The 22,741-nt window shown below is 40.0% G+C and overlaps 1 protein-coding gene across 1 annotated transcript; it reads left to right on the forward strand.

The window, feature by feature from the left end:
• Positions 1-3,986: 3,986 nt before the first annotated feature.
• On the forward strand, positions 3,987-17,440 carry IFT57 (intraflagellar transport 57). The gene is made up of 11 exons (XM_066175134.1): positions 3,987-4,286; positions 5,643-5,805; positions 6,998-7,116; positions 8,009-8,099; positions 10,051-10,119; positions 10,680-10,802; positions 12,879-12,950; positions 13,545-13,676; positions 14,587-14,649; positions 16,409-16,475; positions 17,005-17,440. Exons 1-11 carry the CDS (start codon positions 3,994-3,996, stop codon positions 17,181-17,183), a joined length of 1,371 nt encoding a protein of 456 aa, XP_066031231.1. The 5' UTR covers positions 3,987-3,993; the 3' UTR covers positions 17,184-17,440.
• Positions 17,441-22,741: the final 5,301 nt, after the last annotated feature.

Genomic DNA, 22,741 nt, shown 5'->3' on the forward strand with positions numbered 1-22,741 from the left:
TCCTTTCTACAGCTTGCTAAGGTCTATAGGCCTTTGTATCACATTTTTTGTTTGCAACAGGCTTGGTTCAGAACTTTGGCCTTAAAGTCATTCATTATATGATCCTATGCATTACATTATGGTGGAGGCCCTCTCATTATCTTTTAGCCCCTTGCAGATTGGTACTTTATTTTTAATAAATAGAAAGTGTTTACTCTCAGTGTTGTTGCAGGGCTAGGGAATATTAATCTTCATCATTCCTGAACAGGACACCAAGGAAAACTGCTCAAGTAAAATTTGCAAAAGTATGTTAGATGTCCCTTGTCAAGTCTGATTTTCTTTACTTCTTAAAATATTTTTCTGACTACTGCAACATTTGACTTTCTGGGGTGGGAAATTTAACTGCATTTGTAAATACTGCAGATATGGAGAACTTTTCACGCTTTTTACACTTTCAAAAATGCGTGCATTTTGAAATTTAGGGTAGGAATGCAAAGGAGGATGAGACTCTCTCATCATATCTTCTGTTTTGTCAGACAGCAATGAACTGGAATCTCTCATGCATAACAATAAAAGAATAACCTTACTGCAACTATTACCTGAATGGAAGAAGAATGCAGTCTTTACTATCCTAAAATACAACATACCCCAGTGGAGAAATTACCTCATGAATCAAGTAACCGGAAAAGACTTGGAAGGATTTTCCCTAGTCATTTTATTCTCCCCAAAATGCAGCTATATGTACCATTTCTAACTGACAGGACACAAGTTGCTAGCCAGACCTTTCAGTATTATGAATAGTTTTGACTGGTGTGTGAGACTGTATTTGTGGTGGATGTGAATCTTAAATACCAAAGATTTTTGAGTATTATTTAATTTGGAAGGCTAATGTGATTGTTTTAAGTATTCTCATTTTTTTAGGAGAAAAAAACAGAACAAAACAAAAAAGAACAGAGGCACCAAAACACTAAATCTGAGACAGAACTACATGCAACGGTAAAATAAACATTTATGATATATAATTTTGCTCCATGTCAGCAACATTTGCCAGCATCTACCTTCTTGATGCCTTGCACTGGCAAGTGAAATATATAATTTTTTTTTTATTTTTTTGCCTAGTTATCTATAACTTCCAACTCGATCAACACAATATACTGCGCTTAATGTTTGAATTTCAGAAACTGCAATCAGTGCCGTATTTCCCTTCGTGAGGGATCTGCCATGTTTAGTTGACAGTCACCCTTCATTGGCAGTGATGCTCTGAGAGTGACACGGTTCCAGTGGTACCTGTGTGCTGCCTTTGGGGGCTGCACAGACAGTGCATACTGCCTCCCACCAGCCCCCCGCTGTGCCCCATAACCCTGCTCCAAAACACACAGCTACAACCACTTAGCTGAAAATTTTCATGTTCAGTGCAAATCGTAGCTTTTGGATCTTCCCATTAGAGAAAAATGTATGCTAGTCTATAGAAAAAATCTGACGAGTGTAGGTTCTGGCCAATCTTTTCAGCAAGTTCTGGGGTCTTACAGGGATAAACTGTGTGTATGCTGATAATTAAAGTCACACTGCAAGGTACTGAACAAAAATGCTTTTCCTGTTTGTCACAGACATGGCACAACCAAGAAATCATGCCCTAAGGCTTTGCAGTGAAATATCAATATGGAATTATGTATACAGACAGTGCACAGCTAGAATTAAGATCACTGTAGTAATGTTAGTTACTGATGCTCTAGTTTTCAGGAGAATTATTTCATACAGATCACTACAGGCTCAACTGGAAAGCAGCTCAGCCAGGGTTTCTGAGAGCAAGGCAAGGTGCTAAAATGCATCTCTGAAGACATACTGAAGAGCTGAAATAATGGTAGGGGGAATGCTGCATTTGCTTTGGCCATTACAAGAAAAGAACACATGCTTTCTTTTTCTTCTGTTGATTAGTGACCAAACTGTATCCAAACATTTCCTTATCTTTGAGCCCTGCATTCAAGCTGAAACCTGATCAGAGCACTCCTGCAGCAAACAGCCATCAGGATTGGTGACTGCTCAGTGTCCTTTCCTCTGTGATCACTTTGAGAGCAGATATGCATATTGCAACATCCTCCTTTCAAATAAAATTTTATTTATTTATTAGTACAAAAGATTTTGATTAATTTCTTTCCAATGCAACTTAACAACAACACATTTCAAGCATACACACACTTATGAGGACTGGGAAGTAGCAGATTTTAATTTTTAACAACAAGCAAACAAAAACAACAAATATGCAAAATTCTTAAAAGCACATGTTAATCACATACTGCTAAAGCATACACACACTTATAAGAACTGGGAAGTAGCAGATTTAAATTTTTAACAACAAGCAAACAAGAGAAACAAATATGCAAAATTCTCAAAAACACACGTTAATCACATACTGCTAAAACCTCCTACCTGCCACAATACCAGCTTTCTAGAATTTCCTCACTGAACCGTCAGAGGATTTCCTGTAGTAAAACACAAGTAATTCTCTGCCTTCCCACCATGAAACCCTTACAACCGAAATGCTAACTTCGTACTTCAGTTGGCGAGAAATGCTCCCAATGGAAGAAAGTTACCACAATTTAAACATCTCTCCCTGCTGATCTTTGCCTCCCTCCAGCTGCACTCTGAGCGCCCCACCCGCACGGGCACAGGGCTCAAGTAACTAACATAACAAGTTCATGCTGGCCCATTAAGGGAAGCAGCTGTTTCTACAGTGAGATCTATGGCAACCCACGCAAAGATTTCACACCTTTTGTGTTCCCTCCTTCGGGCTTAAAAAACTTTTTCTCTTAACCATTTCTTCTGCCTGGCAAACCCAAAGCTCCTGCAAGCTGTAACAGAGGAAACGAGTGAGCAATACGATGCTTACAGCAGTCACGGTGCCGCTCGGAAACGCGCCCGGGGCGGCCGCGACAGCGGCAATTCTCCTACGGGGTAGAGGAACCTGGCACGGGGAGCGAGGTCAGACCTCTGCGGGCACGGGAGAACACAAACGTAAGGTTACAGTAATCATGACACTCTTCTCAAAAAGCTGGTTACCTAAAACAAGAAGTAGGTGCCTAGGGCTGCCTGCAGAGTTAGGTAATTGTTTTTTAACAATATTTTAACAGTGACTTATTCTCTCTGGACAATTCAAGACTTGTGTGTGCCATCGTTTCGGGAAGAGGGCTTACAAATAACCCCAACAAAATGCAGGCAGAAGTGGCAAGAAGGGATATCTCCTCTCAAATACCTTGGCTGGTGCTAGGAGCACACAGGTGAGGTGTGTCTTGTCTCACATAACCATTTCGCTTGGAAAAGACCTCTGAGATCATGGAGTCCAACCTTTGACTGGTGAACTTCTCAACTGGACCGTGGCATAAAGTGACACGTCCAGTCGTTTCCTGAACACTTTCAGAGATGGTGACATGCCTGGGCAGCTCACTGCAATGCTTGAAAACCCTTTCAGTGAGGAAATTCCTCCCAATATCCGATCTAAACGACCCCTGACACAGCTTGAGGCTATGTCCTCTTACCCTGTTACTAGTTAACTGGGAGAATAGACCGACCCCCACCTGGCTACCACTTCCTTTCAGGGAGTTATAAAGAGTGGTAAGGTCTTTCCTCAGCGGCTCTTCACGGGAACTGCACTTCACACCCTTCACCAGCTCCGCTGCCCCTCTCTGGACACGCTCCAGCGCCTCAGTCTGTCTGGTAGTGAGGTGTCCAGAGCTGGACACAGCACTCGAGCTGCCTCACCAGTGCCAAGCACATTCCCGGGAGACGGAGCTTTCCTACCCGCTGCCTTCCCCACCCCGCCCCGCGGCGCTTCCAGCCGGCATCAGCGCTAATGCTACAGCTCTCGCCTGCCGAGACCCACTTCTCCGCACCTCTAGCTGCACATGGCCACACCTCAGCCACTGCCCGCCCCAGACCCGCACGGAGCGAGGCGTTCCCAAGTTTGGCGGCGGGAAGGGAGAAAAGTTTAAAAGTCGAGGACCTCCCTTTAAGTGCCTCATGGGTGAGAGGGGCGGCCCTCGGTCCGCGCGCGCTGGCTGCGGGCCCCCGGCCCCGCCCCGAGCGCTGCGAGCCGGCGCGGGCCCGCCTCCGTCGCCGTGGTTACCAGTAAAGATGGCGGAAGAGGGCGCCCCGGGCCGGCGCGGGGAGCGCGGTGACGAGGTGCCGGCGGAGCGCGGCCCCGGCGCGGCTTTTCACATGTTCGTGCTCATGGAGGACCTGCTGGACAAGCTGAAGCTGCTGAGCTACGAGGAGGAGCCGCTGCGGCGCCACAACATGCGGCCTCTCTCCAGGTGCTCCTGGCCCGTGCCTCCTCCTCGCGCTGGCGTGGCCGCGGGCGGGGGGCGGCGGGAGGGAATCCCCCCGGGCCGTCAGAGCCGAGCGAAGGGAGGCAGGGCCCGCACGGCAGGATGCCTGGCTCAAGGGAAAACCAGCCAGTTGCAAAGCTTCCCGTATGAGCTGGAAGCTTTCAAAGCGCGCGGCCCCGCGAAAGGCTGAGATGCGATAAGTTAATACCGCCTTTCTTTCCCCACCTCCGGCAGGTACTGGATATCCGCATGCCAGGGTACCTCTGCAAAAAATAATTTTGCCAAAGTTCTACCTGTTCCGACAAAAACAGCTCTGCCTAAATTCTAATTTATTCTAAGTAACTCTAAATATCTTGAATTCAGAATAGCTCATGGGGTGTGTATATTTTTTGACTCTTTAACCCTTTACAAAGAGGGTCTTGGACCCATTGTTGGTAAAGCTGGGACTTCGTATCCAGTACATGTTTGTTTCATGTGTAATGTTTTTTATGTCAATTTTTTTTTGTATATTATGGTGGGAGACAGGACCAATGTGCTCCCAACATCCATCTGCCCAAATAACTTTTAAACCCATCTGTCAATTTTAGCCAGGCTCCACAGCAGGGTGTAGAATTAAGGGTCACAGAATTAAGCTTTTTATAAGCAACAGTATAGTAAGGGAGTCCAAGTTATTCCCTTTCTGGGAAGGAGGCTCAAGTATGAGCACTGTGGCTGTAAGTTGGTTCTAGCCTGCTGTTGAACCACTGGAGTGTTTGGAGCAAGGCAGCAAACCTCTTTGTATTTTAGCGAGTAGCTGTGTCGGTAAAGGGAAGCATTTCCAGAAGTTCTCAGTATCCACTATGCATGTAATTTATACTTTGGGGGAGAATAACTGTCTGTGGTCTGGTTTATGGACTGAATTCTTGTTAGGTCCACATGTTTGAATTTGGCGTGATCCAAATCAGATCCAGTTTTTATTGCTCTCCAAAGCAACCCAAAGCACAGTAGGTAAGGACAGGTGGAAGGATCACTTCAAAACATGCTCGTGATCTGAGCTGAATTTGCAGATGTAGGAATACCATCCTCTTGCATCTTTTGAGGAAAGTGTGAAGGGGAGGTGATTTGGGGAACTTGGCAGCCAAATCTGGAGTTGACTAATAACTTACTCAAAGCTGGAAACAAGCAAGCTGGGTGTAGAAAACTTGGTGCGGTTATGTGTGAAAACTAGGCATCCTGAATTTAGTTCAGATGGGTTGCTCATTGAGAAAACTGGGTAAAGAAACTGCTCTGTAGCCTGTGCTTACCTATAATGTAAGAGCTCCAGACGCTCACGATATGTACCATTTGTACCTTTTGAAACAGGCACTACTTTGCGCTGCCCACCAATCCCGGCGAGCAGTTCTTCATGTTCTGCACGTTGGCCGCCTGGCTGATCAGCAAGGCGGGGCATCCCTTCGAGCAGCCGCAGGAGTACGACGACCCCAACGCAGTGATTTCAAATGTGCTCTCAGAGCTGCGGTCCTTCGTGAGTGTCACACGGGCTCCCTTCCCAAGTCTGTTGCATACACCCGCATTCCCTTCAGAAGCAACAGCAGGAACACACACTGCTCTCCTGCTGGCTCTGGTCCCAAGGACTGGACAGATTTTCCTAGCTGTAGGTTTGTACTATGTTACTTAGTTAATTGGAAGTTTACATAGGCTGTACCTACTTGCTAGGGGTTTTTTTAGCACTACAAAAGTGGTCTTATAAAGGATTCCACTTAGTTTTGTTCTACAGTCTGTAAAATGGATTAAACCAGGTTTATGTTTTGTAATGCCACATCTGTTGCTCATTTATAGTAGCATAATTTTCAGAGATTTTAACTGGAAGGTTTACACCAGTTTGTGATCCTGCTCCTGCCAAGGTCAATGACTTAATTTGTAGTGTAGGAAGTGGTTTAGAATAGTGTTCACGTTGAATTTTTTTTGTTTGTTTTGAGGGTTGGGGGGGGGGGGGGCTGTTTTTGGGGGAGTTTTTTTGTGGGTTTTTTGGTGTGGGATTTTTTTAATTTTTTTTTCCTTAAGGAGTAAAAGGTTGTACAAACTGCCAGGAACTGTACTGGGTTGTTTTGGGTTTTTGTTTGTTTGTTTTTTTTAATTAAAAAGGAAAAAAAACCCCACAAACCCCCGAAGGGAAGGTCGGGAGACTGTATCAACTGACAGGAAGTATGATCTTATGGATGATTATACTCTGGTGCTGCTGTGAATGATGTTCTGTTCTCTAAAGGAATTAAACCATAACAAACTGCTATGTTTATTCTGCATGACAGCAATAAATTAAAATGTATTATAATATAGAATATGGAGCAAAAAGGGCACTGGTGAAAAGTTGGTAATTAAGTCTCAAAACCTGAGTTTCTCTGTATCAGTTCTTACCTTGCCTTGTCACTTGTGTGTTTGACCATCCAGATCCCTTGTGGCTTCTGCCTCTTCTGCTCCCTGGAAGTATCCTGCTTAAAGATTTCTACACTGCATTTGTTTCTTGGCTTTGTCTGCTTTTCCTTCTGTTGCCTCACTGCAGCTGCATAGGAGAAGAATGTAAATTGTAAATGTAATTGTAAATTAATAGAATCTTCATACACAAGGGACTTTTTTGTTTTGGTGTACAAAAGCTTATCTTCTTACAAGGGAATTTGGGTTGTTAGGCCATTAGTAAACAGCCCGTCTCTTTATTTTAGGGAAGGTCTGTGGATTTTCCTCCCTCAAAATTAAAAACAGGCTGTGGAGAACAAGTGTGCTATGTTCTTGATTGTTTGGCTGAAGAAGCCTTGAAACACACTGGGTTTAGCTGGAAAAGGTACAGTACACTTCTAAGCATCCTCCCTTATGCATTGTTTTCCAGCAAACAGATGTAAGTTGTAGTGGTAAAATAAAACATAGGAATGACTAAAAACATTTTACTTGACGTTTCATGAGGTGGAAAATTCAACTAGGCTTGAAGCAGGGCAACCAGTTAATTCCTAATGCAATTTCACACAACTGGCCTGTTAGCAGCAGGGCTGGGTTTGGACATGATAGATTTAGCTAATTAAGATTTAACTAATGACTTTTTTTTTTGTTGTTGTTATTTCCCTATACATTACTCTTTGTTAATCTGATAATTGGGTTGAAACATTTAGTCCTTTTAGGGTCTATCAATCAATAATAAATTCCTGGAATTATGCACCGTATGATCATGTTACAAGTAGACTAGAGGAATTTTATTTAATTGGAAGGAAATCTTAGGACAAACTAGATGACAGATAATCTCAAGTATATGCAAATGTCTTTTAAAGTGTTCTTTATTTCATTTTTTTCCTCTGATGGGGAAATGAGGATTTTGAAATGGATATAGCAAAGTAATTTCTGCTTTGAAAATATTTTACTGTTACTTCTCTTTAGTACACAAATTTGACTCTAGGCTGAAAATAAGCCTGTGCTGACTTGCACTCATATTTTAAGAGCTTAGACCAATAGAGACAAACCCCAAAATTTCCTTCCTAGATGACTCTGTAGTGTGGATGTACTGTACTGCCTTTACTTTTAAGACAGTCCAAGATGAACAAGACTTTGAAGGCTGAGTTGTGAAACACTAATTACTGTCTAGGTGTGTTCCACATCATCCATTTTTCTCATTAAATATTTTGTTTGCAGAGGTGTTTACAGTTTATTGTGTTTAAAAGCTCTCCTGTTCTATGAATTAATTTCAGGCCAGCATACCCAACAGAAGAGCCAGAAGAAGAAGAAATAACAGAAGATGATGCAGAATTAACACTGAGTAAATTGGAAGAAGATGTTGCAGTAGGTTTATTTGATTGGTTTTGATTATATTAGTATTGGTCGACTATGAGGAAGTTTTTATTCACTGTTCATTTTGTTTGACTTTGTTTAAGATGTCTTTTCAATTAGCTGTTCAAGTTTTTTCCCTGCAGCTCCATTCCTGCATTGTCAGATTCTCTGTAGAGTTTTTTATTGCTTTTCAGGTAAGATTAACTCTTCAAGACAGACCTTATGTTCTTATGTGCAGTGGAATCTTACTATGCATTAAAAACATGAAGATAACATGAAGATTCAGAATTGTTTCTTTTCTACTGATAAATCTACTCTTGATGTTAAACTAAATGGTTAAAATAGGAAAACAGCTGACTGCTCTTTTCTGTATCTTGTTAAGGTATAAACTGCTTAAATTGGGAAGTGGGGATGAAACGGTTAACTAAAGCACAATCGAAATCCTTCAAAGAACCTGTGGGTTTCCTCTCAAGTATTGTCCTAGGCTATGATTTTCACAACTGAGGTGTTCTCTTAGCTCTTTGGAATGTACGTGTGTTAATAAAACCACTGACTTATTATTCCTTTATGAAGTATTACATTACCAGACAGTTTATATCAAAAGGGTACTCACTTTTTAGAGCCCCTAGTACCTCTGCAGGGATTAATAACATGCTAATGTAAACTTTTTTTGCCCAGTCCATTGTTGGACTAATATCAATATACTGGCATTGTTGATGCCAGTATATTGATATTAGTTGTATCCATAATGGAATTTAGCAGTGTTTCCAGCAATTAAATGCTAATGATGAGGTTTTCTGGTTGATCTTTGATTTTGATTGTTCTGAATAGAAATGGTGAGGCTGACAGAGACTAGGCTAGTTCTGTAAATCCTGGGCAATGGGATAGCCTGTATTGGTGAGGCTGGGTGTGCAAGGAAATGTGCACAGTTTGGTTCCTCAGTTCTGATAACCAGTCGTCTTGTTGTGTTGTTATGTGCTGTTAAATGCTGCACAAATATGTATTGTCCGTTTAGCAAAAGATAGTCTCAATCTAGTCTTAATTTCTTGCAAGTATTCAGGGGACTTGGGGTCAAACATGCCAGAACAAAATAGTGGTCCCTGGTAGTAAAAACTGGGTAAAGTAGAGGAAAGAGGAATAAACTCCAAGGTTTTCACTGAGTCTTGAAGGATTTTACCCTAAGATTTGTGTTACTGCAGCTTTTGTGATTTGTATAGAAAGGAGGTGGATGATAAAATTTCACTTTGGTGGAAACGAGAGTCAGGAGAGGGAAAAGGTGTGTAAGGGTAAAGTGTATGGGTGATAAAATGGCAGATGAAATACAGTAGATGAATGAAGGTTAATGCACAGAAAAAGCATCTTTACTTATGGGTGATGGGCTCTCAGCTGATCATAGTCACGGAAGAAGGGCATTTTGAGACTGTAACAGATTTATAGAGCACGTGAGCAGAGCATGTGGTCTCATGGGTAAGAAAAAAATCAATTGCCTCAATCTCAGTTATGTTATTCTGCACCCTGAAGATGTGGCGTCATTCTGTAACTCGAAATGTGTAGTACAGACAACATCTTGAAAACTGTTGAGGTCTGGTTGTGGTTTTTGTTTTGATGGAGTTTTATTTTTAGGGTAGAGCTTTAAGAAATACATTAAAAAATACAGTTATCATACAGCTATTGATTATGGGCCATTTGATGTCAGAGGCTTTCAGTTTAGAGTTTGGGTTTTGTTGGTTGGTTGATTTTTGTAATACTGTGGCACTCTGAAGGAAATGTGGAGTAGCTTTGATCTTTCAGCTTCTCCCAGGTATTATGTCTCTTCATAAGGTCCAGATCATAAATTCTCCATGTCTTGTTTTGTTCAGAAGTATGGAACTTAATACTCCTTGTTTTGTGCTCCTGCAAAATAAAATTATGGAGAAAGATTGTGCAATACTTACTGAAGTCTTACTTTGAAACTTCTCTTAAGGAAGAAGAGTCAGATAATGAAGAAAATTATATTGACCTGAATGTTTTAAAGGCACAAACATCCAGATCAGTAAGTTGTAACTCATCAGTCCCCTCTTGAGAGATTTTTACATCTGTAGTAGCAATTTGTGTCTGTTGGATTTAAGCCTAAAAATCCTTGTATAGTCATTTCTTGAAAAAATACCCCATCTGAAATGAATCAGATATCATATATTAATATTATTTTGAAAGAGCAATGTGCGGCCAGTTTCTAAACTGACATCACTGAAGGGCTGCTGGGAGCATTTGCAAGAAATTTTTTGCAGAGATTTCTAGAGAAACATGGTATTAGTTTCATGAATATGTTTTAATCCCACATACGTACACCATTTCTGAACTGTGTTATAATTTCTTAATATATACATTTAATTCTCTTCAGTTTTAAGTATGATGAGAAGATATACTTATTTTAATTCCAAATCTTTATGAATTCAAAGAAAGCCATTAAAGAAATCTGTTTCATCAGTAATTTAGAACATTCTGAATATATTTTTCTAATATTAACACTGCAAGCCATTATAGTGATTTCTAACAGTTCCTGCTGTGCATAACAATGATATTTTGTGTATAAACTTCGTGATTTTTACACAGAATGTGAATGACACTGCAAAGAAAGAAGAGATTTTACAGTCCACAACAGATGCAGCAGAGTGGAATCTGGAAGTGGAACGTGTGCTTCCACAGCTGAAAGTCACAGTCAGGACTGACAATAAGGTATGGGAGAATGGATTTGCCTGTGTACACACGGTGATTAAAATGTGATTTCTGTCAATGCTGTTTACTTTCTGTTTGCAGTTGTTGTCTTTCATCATGAAAAGACCTGTGAGTAATGGGCTCTCCAGGGCTACCTTGTGTGAACCTTTGTCAGTTACTTTGACCCTAGAAGCAATAATTTTCAGTAAAGTGTTTTTTTCAATGTTATATTTTTTTCTGGTGCTTATAAGGCACCTTATTTCTATGTATTTATTCAGTGGGGAATTATTTTTTCAGTCCTCTGACATTTCCAATGTATTCACACTTCTAAAAATTATATCTTCAGTTTAACAACTATTAAAACATCTTTTTGGAAGACAACTGATGATCTTACCTTTCAGCTCTTCCATTTTTCAACCACATGAAAGGCTGGTTGTATGGAATTCCTCTCGGTGAGCTTTACATGACAGTCATGTAGGTCTGTACCCCGGTAGAGTCATTCTTATGTTTAGTGAAAAGAAGTGAGCACTTTTTCAACTGCTTTTGCTCACCATATACTGGTAACTGCCTCAGGGTGAAATTCACCTTGTCTCAGAACTTTGTGTTTCTCTCCACAGTCATTTCAATGAGTCTAGAATGAGCAGCTTAGAAGTAGGCATCCATCTTTGGCAAGCCCAAACCTAGGGCCTGCTCCTGGCGTTGCCATAAGCATTCTTTCTAGGAGCTTGTGTAGCACACACAGATGAGTGCAGTAATGAAATTGTTCATTTGCAGTGACCCAGGGAGTTGGGGTGTTGGAACAATCTGCAGCACTGATATAGCAATACAATACATATACATGAATACAATGAAAGATAATTATCTTGCCAAAAATAGGGGAAACCTTCAACTGTCTGCTGAGCTGCTTGTCTGTCTTACACCATACTGCATTTTTCTGTGTGAAGAATTGCCTGGCTCAAGCCACTCTGCTGTGATGCTCTGCAAGCCCATCTGTTGCAGAGAACATGATGCTTGAGTCTCACAGTGAGGAATTAAAACTTAATAAAGGCATACATGAAAAATTAAAGCCACTGTAGGATCTGAGGTTTACTAGCTTCCAGCTTAATGCACTATCTCTTGGCCTTAAGGAATATGTCAAAATGAACATGAAAAGAGGATTATTCTTCTAGCTTCTTTCAGAAATAATTGGAGAGAAGTGTTTGGTCTTCTTTCATTCTGCCAGAAAAAAATCATATTCTCTTTCCTAAGCTGTGCATGTAAACATAGTAGCAGGAGAGTATTAATGGTTTAATCAAGGGCACTAGAAACTAGAACTTACTGTAAAGTCCTGGACAGAGGACTGGGGGTGGGTTGGGTGCCTGTTGTTTTTCTTTAAACTGCAAAGTTTGGCAACGTGTGAGCAATTGTCACCAGACCAACAAGAGATCATGAGTCTCCTGCAAACCTGAAACACAACATAAGCACATTTTCTCTAGTGACTCATTACCTGGTGTGTAGTGCCAATTCACAGCACCTTTTCTCAGCCCCCACCTGAGTCCATATATGTTTCCTATGATCTTGAAGCTGGAAATCATTTTCCCCCTTCTAATTGTGTCCCCTTATCAAAACCAAGTTTTGGTATTTCTGCCTCTTTCATTTCTCTCTATTCTTCTCCTGGTAACAGTAAGGACTAAAATAGAAAGGAAAGAACAGATAGTCCAGAATGGTAGGTGTTGGGCATTAAAAGCACCCATTTTGTCTAAGAATAAGCTGAACTAGTGCAGCTACAGTCAATATTTTTAGAATTTGTGCCCAGAGTGGTTTCTAGCAGAAATAGTTCCATGAGGATCAGACTCTAAAAAGCATAGCTACTATGGTATCAGTGAGGATGTCAGTGTTTGTTTATGGATCTGAGTGTCACATGTGACATTTAGGAGATATATAAATTGTGTCACATCGAGCCAGTGCCCCTGGCTATGAACATGGCAGTGGCAGGATGATACATGGCAATAGTATAAAAGAGAACTGACCCTGCTTTGCATGCCTGCTGTTGTTTAGTAACCAGAGAAGGATAAAAGTTGTACTTACCTGTGTTCTAATTTGTGGTGTCTTTTTTAGGATTGGAGGATTCATGTAGATCAAATGCATCAGCATAAGGATGGAATTGATTCTTCTTTGAAAGAAACTAGGGTATGTCTTGTATGCACAGAATATTTTACTAATCTGTCAGCATTTATATTTTCTCTTTTGTTTGATATTAAGAACTAAATTGATCTTTTGTTCTTCATTTTATTTGTGCTAGTGCTGTAAAATTAAAAAGGGAAAGATATGACAATGATCATTAAGGACAGTGCTAGTGGCAAAATACCTTGTGGGAAAGAATTGTATGTGTGAGGATTAACAGGGCTATCAGGTCCTATAATGAATGCATTACCAAATGTACATCCTGACTACAGAGGACAAAATAGAATAATACAATCTGAAGGTGCTGTTAAAACACCCAAATACTCTCAAATACTGTTGCTAGAATAACTTACTGATATTGACATTTATAATAAATTGAGGAGGGAAGAGGAATGAAGCAGTAAAGACTGAAGTACATGTTTTGGAGGTGGGCAAACCAGAACACATCGGGAATAATTTTTGTTGGCTAAACACAGTATTTCTGTAGTATTTTTCTCTCTCTCTGTAGGCTTCCATAGCCTTTCTTAACTACAGCACCATTTTGATACTCCTTTGCATACTGTCTGTATACTCTCAACTACACAGAATGTGATTTTCTAGGGTTACCTTGACAAACTCCATAATGAAATCAGCAGAACACTGGAAAAGATCAATAGCAGGGAAAAGTACATCAACAATCAGCTGGAGCACTTGGTTCAAGAATACCGTTCAGCACAAGCCTTGCTGAGTGAGGTATTGCTGATCTTTTTTTGTTGCCTTCTCCAGGATTAACTTGCTGTTAAGTGAGGATAAGGGCGAAGACAACATGGAGTGAGCTATCCATGAATTCTACTGTTGGATATAAAGCAGGGGAAATGTGGATTGGCTGTCAAATTATATTCTTCCTAAGCTAAACTAGCAATTTTTATTCAACTGTTCTGCAGAGGAAAATAGATGGTTTTGCCTGAGTATTATGTATAGCTATTGCCAGTCTCGAGCAGCTAGTAAATTGCTAGTTCTGCTTTCCCTGTGAAGTTCACACATCTGTTAGGAGTGGAAAAACTACAGTCTCAGTCCAATATTCATCCCTTAGATTGAGTACTGGTGCTAACGTGCACAAAGCTCTCTGATGACTTCTTTGCTTCATTTAGTTTTTATGCCAATAGAGAGAGTGCTGTCTGAGAAGCTTTTTGATCCCCTATTTAGGAGGTGTTACAGTCTGCCCTTTGACAAGCCCTTCTGGTTGTGGCCATGCTGACAATAATGCTAACAAAATTTGACCTCTGCACCTTCTCTTTGCCTTGTTATTAAAGTATCTTTGAGATAGTAATTTACTGTTGATGAAGTATTATTCTGGATTTCAGTATTCAATCCTTTCTTCATTATGGCAGATTTTCTTAATGTTTATTTCCTCATGTAAATGATTAGAAAGCATAGTTCTTACCAAGTGTGTTTTTGGACTATTTCCTGCTTTACATTTTTGAATGATAGTTATTGCAGGGGCTGATGTTTCAAGCCTGTCCTCATTTGTAAACCTCACTGGGGCTTTGTGGGAGAGTTTCTGGAATTGAAACAAACGAGAGCAAGTCTTGAAGTTTTCTCTGAGCTAGCTGCATACATCTCTTCAACTCTCTCATTACAGCAAAGACATGTTTCTTTCCAGGCTAAAGAAAAGTACCAGGAGGGAAGTGGAGGAGTAACTGAAAGGATTAGAGTGCTTTCTGAGGTAAAACACATCTTATTTTAAAGCAGTCTTCAGAGAGTTGGCATTTAGTGGTTGCAGTTTAATGAAACCAGTTCTTTCTGATTTGTTCTCATGTTAAAGATTATTCTTTGTTTTTGGGGAGGTGATCAAGTCCAGTCCCTAAATTTTACATCCAGGCTGCCATTGATTTTTAACTCATAAAATGTGAGCTCAGTTTGTGCACAAAGGTAAATGTTTTGTATTTTATAACTTGTGTCCTAGAATTATAGGGGACTAATAAATCATGCCCATAAAATCTCTGGAAGAAGAAAAGCTTAACTCTTATTCTAGTTAAAATTAGCAACTTGAATTTTTTATCTTCCAGGCACTTAAAAGCAACATTTGACTAAATAGTAATTTTTTCCATACATCTAATTATCTTATTCCCTAAATCTGGTTTTCTGTTTTGGATTTTCTTTTTCCTTTATATTGGTTCTCTGACAAATTTACATAAACATCTCCTGTCTCTTTATCTGCCTCCCCATTTTGAGTGTTTCATGGCATTTCATTTAGAATTACAGCCTGACTTCCAAATGCTTCAACTCTTTATCCAATTCAGAACTTTTTTTAATGGCTCTGCTTGGGTTGTAGAAACCAACTTTATTTATTAGACAATAAAGTCTCAGGAATAGTTGCGTAAAATAGGTCATACAATAGGAATGTGTTAGAAATTGTACAACAAGTTAGAGATGTTTCAGAACAGAATAGAATAGTTGAGTTGGAAGGGACCTACAGTGATGACCAAGTGCAGCTGCAGTAGGTAATACAGCAGTTTAGTGTGAGTTTTCTAGCTGAGATGTCTGACTGTATGAATTCTGCAGAACTAGAGCTGTTTTCTCTTTCACTCTCAAGGAAGTAAGTTTGAAAAAGTATTTTTGATGACTTGAGATTTACAGTGTGTGCTTTGGGAGGTGATTGACTGATAAGTAATGGTGAATATGTTACTAGTTGGCATCATTCAAACTACAGAGGTGCAGTGGCACATGTCTGAGGTAAACCAGACCATTGGATGTTAGTACTGATCTGTTTTCAGGCATCCAGTCAGACCACCTGGAATACCATTACCACTGCAGGTATGCAGGAACAATGCAGCAATGATTCTTTTTTGTTGCTGAAAAGGCTTATTGAAGCCTTAATGAAGGGCTATTTTCACATTATAGACAAGAATACTGAATTACTACCTTGGCTATACTTTAGAATTATATATTTTTGGGGTTTTTTTCATTGTCTGCAAAGGCAGACTGGTTGCTAGACAGTGCTGAAATGCACTTTTGTTCTTCATATGTGGATTTTACATACCTGGACCAGTGCCAGCAGGCCAGACTGCTGCACCTTCTTTTGCTGCAGTGCTGTTTCTCAGGTTTCCAGTGTAACATGCTGAAGGTCCTGATTCTTCCAGAAGGACAGCAGGCATGGGTATATAATGGATCTTGCTGTGTAGGGATATTGGTTCCTTTGTTCTTCCCTCCAGCATCACACTGAAACACTTACACTGTTGTTTTTATTGGGAATGCACAGATTTTCAGTACCACCATGGTGTTTGGTCAAATTGTTACCCTTTTCCTGTAATTTTTTACAACGTTAATTTAGTTAAATTAAAAATTTCTGAATGTTTGAAAAATTGTTCCTCTTTATATAACAAGATGGATTAGTTCATTTTTTTCATAAAAGCAGATATTCAGCAGAGACTTTTTAAAATTTGATATTCATCTGGTTTAATTAAGAAGAAATCTATTTTAAGGTTACAGAAGCATTAGAGAAAGTAAAGCAGGAAACAGAAGAGAAAGGAAGCAGTATGACCGATGGTGGTAAGTACATTTATGCTTCAGACAACACACCCTTTTTCTTGGTGACAGTTTCATGATATGTACTTCATTAAAATAAGAATAAGAGCAATTACGAGGAGAAAAATGATTCAGCAGCATCAAATTGGTGGGAAGGAAAAAAAATGTAGGACACAAAACATTTTAATAGCTTTTCACAGGTAAGATTTTCACACCCTGCTGAAGGTGTCTTCAGTTCTCTACCAAACCTCAAGTCAGATATGGGGATAAGGCTTTCAGCTGAGCAAAACACTTCATTGAAAGACCTGTCTTAATGCTGATGCACATTTTTATGAAGCTCTTAGATGTCAAAAGGACAGCAAAATTGTCACTGCCTATTTCTGTCTTTTAAGTGTTTTGCATATTAAAAATGATGTATCAGTACAGTCATGTCTTCAGAGTAGAACACCCTTTTGTTCATTCAACTCCTCAATTTCAAGGAGTGAATTACAGCAAACAATGCTTTTGTGTTAGGTGGCTGACAGAGTTGTACTGTTTATCTTTTTTTGGACAGCTCCTCTAGTGAAGATTAAACAGGCCTTAACAAAATTGAGGCAAGAAACCATTCAGATGGACATACAGATTGGTGTGATGGAACACACATTGCTCCAGTCTAAGCTGAAAGAGAAATCCAATATGACTAGAGATATGCATGCAACAGTGATTCCGGAAGCCACAGTAGGTGCCTATTAAAATTGGTTGGACCTGACTTGGTTTGCCCAAAATGCAGTTTTCTACCATTTGCTTTTTTGTGAGTTCAGAGGTTTTATTTTTGTTGGAGTAGGAGGATTTTCTTTTTTCCTGTTCCTTTTGAACAAGATGCTTGTTAAAACGTGCACTTTTTTAACATGCGCACTTCAGACTCAAGAGGGAGCCATGTTTAGTTTTGTGCTGTAAAGATTTACTGCAAGTCTCTTCCAAATGTACTAATAAATTCTTGTTAGCAAAGATGTCTCTATCTCTTTGGAAAATGTTACATAGTGTGAAAGTGTCTAGAGTGATGCTGACAGCCTGTAATCTCAATACTCTGCAGTGCTGAAAGGAAATTGCTTGCAAAGGACTTGAAAGGACCGTAAAATGTCTGTCATTGCCACTTACATACGTTTAGGTGAAGCGTTTAATTGATGACACTGAAATAATACAGCATTACCCTTTCTAACAGGCTGAGCCAAAACTGTTATCAGCTGCAAGATTCCTTTAACAGCAGCAACAATATCAAAATATATATAAGACCAAAGAAGGTGAAGAGTATTGTTTGGAAATTACTCTTGGCTTTCTAATTTTTTTCCACGTGCCATCACTGTTTCAGAATCACTTTATATATTAGCATTGGGTCAAATGCTGCTTTCATTTATAGTATTTAGAAGAGCTCTGTGGACATAATTTGGATTATTCTTGTTTTCTGTTCTGTGTCAGAACACCCACTTTTGATTTCTGTGAAGGAAAAATGTTGCCAAATCTAGTTGAGTAATACCGAATGAGAAGAAAAATGTAGGAGGAATGTAGGGTTGGGAATGTAATGGCAACAGGGAGCTTACTTTGTCTTAGTAAATGTGTAGGTAGGGAGTGATTCTAGACATTAGTGGTAATGAAGGAGTATGGAGCAAAGAAATAACCTTATTAAAGTACTAGTACATCCTTATGGCTCTAGTTGTTCATGAGCCATGAGTGATATTAGTACAATTCCAGTGGCATTAAAATCCTTGCCCAACTTTCACAGGCTATTCCATTCATCTGATAAATAATTTCTCTTACTTAAAGGTGAGCAGTATTTTGCAGAATCAGTGGATCAGTTCTGTGTCTGAAAGTCAAGATACTTGACACTGTCAGTACTATGAGCCAGTGTAAGTTTGTGCTTCAATATTTCATTTGCCAAAAAGAAAAAGCCCTAAACCTATTGGATTTTAATAAGTGAAAAGCTATCTGTAAATGCCGACTATTACAATTTACCTGTGCAAGCCACTGCTGAAAATCTCTGTGAATCACACTGGAAATTCGTTTTCAGCTCCTTTTGCTGCCTACCTATATCCTCCCACATTCAGCTGAAATTAGAAAAGTTATTATTCATGTTCCCTTTGTTAGGTGCTGTTGCTGCTGCATATTTACTTTAACAGTGGCTTTACTTCAGCTTAAGCTATAGCAACTCCCTTTTGCATTGCCTGCAAAGCAGCTCACTGATGCTTTTGGATTGCAATGTTGTTTTGTATAAATGCTGTTTATGTAAATACTTTCCTCAAAAAAACTCCTCCTTCATGCTAATAGAACAAACATGATTAATCAAAACCCTTTCCTTATGAACTGAGCCTCTAATTCTATTAGAAGTGAATCTGTTAAGACAAGCATGGCCAAACCCCCTCTAATGTGAGAAAAATCTCCGGAAGAAAAGCCTCTTTGTGCCAAAGTAATTCTAAAATAGCATGCTAATAATCTTGAATTGATCTATGTTATTTTTTACCATACTGTCTGAAACTGCCTTCATTTAAGTAGAACACTTCTGTTGTTATCTCAGGAGTGATAAATGGCCTTTAATTGTCATCTGGCAAAGAGTGGCATTTTCCCCTTGAAGACAGTAAAAGCACTTGACCCTGCTTTGAAGGCAGCCGGACTGCTCTGGCAAGTGCCCACACCATCTTCCTTAAAATCAGAGGAGAGCAGTGAGGCCTGTCACAGCAGCCTGAAAGGCCCCTCTAGAGAAGCAAAGATCTGTGTAATTATTCCACTGCTGAATCAGTGCAGGAAGCAGAAGCCACATTAAAATTAAATCACTTGGTTCATATTACTTCCTGCACTGCTCATTATCTAATGCAGTGTCAGAACGGAAGACCAACAAAGCAAAGATGTCCCTAAGTTAGTAGGATGCATGTAAAGCTGTTCTATAAAACACTCTCTCTGCTTCTGGAGAGGATTTAGGACAGCAGGACTATTCTCAAGAGTTTTGTATACAGCAGTCCTATTCCAGGGTCTCTTAACGTTTTCAGTTCTCTGGAATGTCAGCATGGAGGCAAAGTGTCACTGTCAAAATTTTACCTAGAAGCCAAGTGGAAGCTGCCTGTAGACAGACCTAGAAATTGTGCAGAGAGAGAAAGAAGGAGCTTCGTTTATTCACTTTGGTTAGAGAAGCCATGGATTTTGTCCTTGCCACGAGGACAAAATAGTTCAGTCTTGTGTGTGGCCGGGGTATGAACTGACATTTAGCTCTTGGAAACGTGTTGTTGAGGAAGGCTCATTAGCAGCCAGCTCACTCTCTTGCATGTACTCCTCAAAGTTCCAGGAAAGGAACAACTTGCACCATATTACTTCTTAGGGTTTCTTCAGCTCTGAAAAACCTCTGAACCTCATAACATGATCCAATGTCTTATTTCCCTTTCTTTTGTCTAGGCTAAGATGTAAGTGCCCTACTGGGAACTGGACATAGCCTTAGTGCTAGGTGCTCTATTAGAGGTGCTGTTTATAGGCCATTTAGGATATCTGAGAGTGATTACATGCATTACCTTTATACTTTAATAAATATAATACCCCACTCCCCGTTGTCTTCTAATGTCAGCAGATAGCAGGAAATGCTGTGCTGATAAAAAGTGCAAAGGGCTGGTTTTTATCTTAATCCATTTTTCTCACAGAAAACCTTCTATAGAGTTGGTGACTTAACACTGAAATTGCAAGCGTTTAAAAGTGGCTTTCAATCATACGCCGAGAATTTATTGTTTCAGCACTGAGATATGTTAATCATTTGAACTTGAATTGCTCAGTGCTGTGCAGGAAGCTGAATGAGTTCAGACGAGTTTAAGAAACTACTGTTATAAACAACTCCCAGATCTGCTCAAAATATTCTCACTCCTGTCTGCTGATGGCGTTAAAGGCCTTCCCCTTTTCACCCACCCAAAAGAGGAACTTCAGGGAAAATTTTTTCTTTTCCTTTATGTCTCCCTACTAGTAAACTCTGCCACTTTCTTTTTGGAGTACAGCTCTACTGTGCACTACAAGATACAAAAAAATCACTGTATTGCTAATTGTAAGTTACAGTAAGAGCAAGTAAGTCATCTGTGTGTGACCTATAAAAAAATCTAAGCATAAATGAGGAGCCTGTGTGTGAACATTTCCAGCTTCTGTGCTCTTTGAATTTTGCATCCAAATTTTGCATCCTGGGCTTCTCTCCAAGTTTGACAAATGTTAATTAGAAGAAGAAGGAGTTGGTTGATGCTGTGCTGCCGCACTGGCCGCGTGCCCGCGCGGGGATGTCAATGCTGCAGTGTACCCCCACAGGGCAGCTGCACGTGCATGCGCACAGGCCTGCGCACATGCCGGCCTCTCCCGGGGCTGCAACCAGCAGCAGAACAACATGCCTGTGAAAACCCTGGCCTACTTCCTGCAGCTTCACTGCTTTCCATTTGCCTGTGGATGGATTTGTGTTTTAGGAAATGGTTGGGTGGTACCTGGCAAAGGCAAAAAATAAAGCTCAGGAAAAGTTAATCAGTACCCGTGAGATTAAAGTAAACAGAGGGTATGAGCACTGGTTTTTCTGCATGAATACTGCTCACAGGAAGGGACTTTCCACAGAAGGCTTGGAGTTAGCTAAGGTTATTTTCATCTGCCATTTCCTCCTTTCAATGTATTTTTTCATTCAGCAAATGCCATTACCACAGCTTTGTCATGTATTAGCTAATACTTAGCTATTGCTCCGGGGCTTGGTGTTGCTGGAAATGTCTGTCTTTCAGCCTCCTAGTAACAGCCCTACCATTTCACAATTATTCCCACGCAACACTGGAATGAGCAGGGTTGAGAGTTTTTTATTGAGAGTAAGTAACGATTTGAATAAATGCTAGTCTTTCACTTACTGCCTAGTTTTACTCTGTTCTTTTTCACTCCTGGTCCTAGTAGTTCGGATTGGCTGTATTTCAGTATCCCAAAACCAGCTGAGATGCTCACATGCATCCTGTTGTAAAAATCAACAAAGGTGAATATTTTAAGGTCAGAAGGACAGAATAATTATTTCTAATAATATTCCTCTTAATAACACACAATTGCCATTGTTAATTCAGAAATATTTTCCTGTTTCTGTGGTTTTCAAAGGATGACAATACTTCAAACGACACCTTAGTGTTACTCAATAGTAACACAAAGAATTAAACTGTGGAGTGTAGGCATCTCTTGGACAAAAAGCTTCCCGTTCCTCCTGTAGTTTTAGGGCAGAAGTTTCTTGTTGTATCTTGGTAGGGGGGGGCTTTTGTAAGGTTTTAGAGAGTTCTTCTGTCCTTCTTCAGCATGGCTTGTCCATGAGCATTTTCAAAATGGATCCTTTCAAAGAATCCATTTGGGAAAGAATGCAAACCAGCAGTCAGACCAAAAGGGACTATTTGTGAAATTTTCCTAGAAATTAGTGCCAAAAAAATGGTGCAAAAGGTTTCAAAAGGTTTGGCAGCATCTGTCTGTTTGAACATTGTTCCCTTTGTTACAGGAGGTGCACGAGTTCCTGGTATGATGGCAGGAAAAATTTCTGCTAACTTTGTCAAATGCTGTCTAACAATGAAAACTGTAATCTTAAAAGTGTCACTCATTACTTTTGTACTAATTTGTCCAGCAGCCATTTCATTACAGCCTTCTGTAGAGTGCCTGTAAACTCGAGTAAAACATTCTTGGAGTTTCATGATCTTCAGCTATATAATATTGATAACAACAACAAAAAAATGCTGTTGTGCAAAGACTTTTCCTGGGACAGAAGAATATACTCTAGGCGTGGCAAGGCGTGGCAGGTTTGGAGGGTATTTTCTGTGAGTAGTCCAGTATGCTGACTTTTGTTTGAATAAGGACATACCTGTTAGTATGTTTGGGTTTGTGAGAACTCTTATCGAAAAAAAAGGATAACTTGGTAATAACTTTGCAGGTAACTGTGTAAGGTAAGATAAACAACTGAAAGCCAGTTCATTCTTCCCTCAGTTGCGAACCAGATTGCTAATACGGGTAAGAAATTCATATGGATGGAATGGAAGAGCTTCCTTTAAAAACCTCTTCCATACTGTCTTGGCTTAAACGTACAAAACATGCCTTCACTTAGTTATATTCCATTTGTTGCTTCTAGTTAATCTTCATCTCTCTGAAGTCCACAGTGTACTCCTCTGTTATGATGTTTCCCTCCAAATAATTGAAAGTTTGACAACATGACCTGAATATAACGGATGTGGTCAGTCCATCTGCACATCTGCTAAGCTGGTGGAACTGACTTGGTGTGTCTCTGTAGAGTGCCACCTGTGAGCAGC

The sequence above is a fragment of the Chamaea fasciata genome, unplaced genomic scaffold (genome assembly GCF_029207755.1).
Source record: "Chamaea fasciata isolate MVZ Bird 193981 ecotype frontalis unplaced genomic scaffold, bChaFas1.0.hap1 SCAF_2, whole genome shotgun sequence".
NCBI lineage: Eukaryota > Metazoa > Chordata > Aves > Passeriformes > Sylviidae > Chamaea > Chamaea fasciata.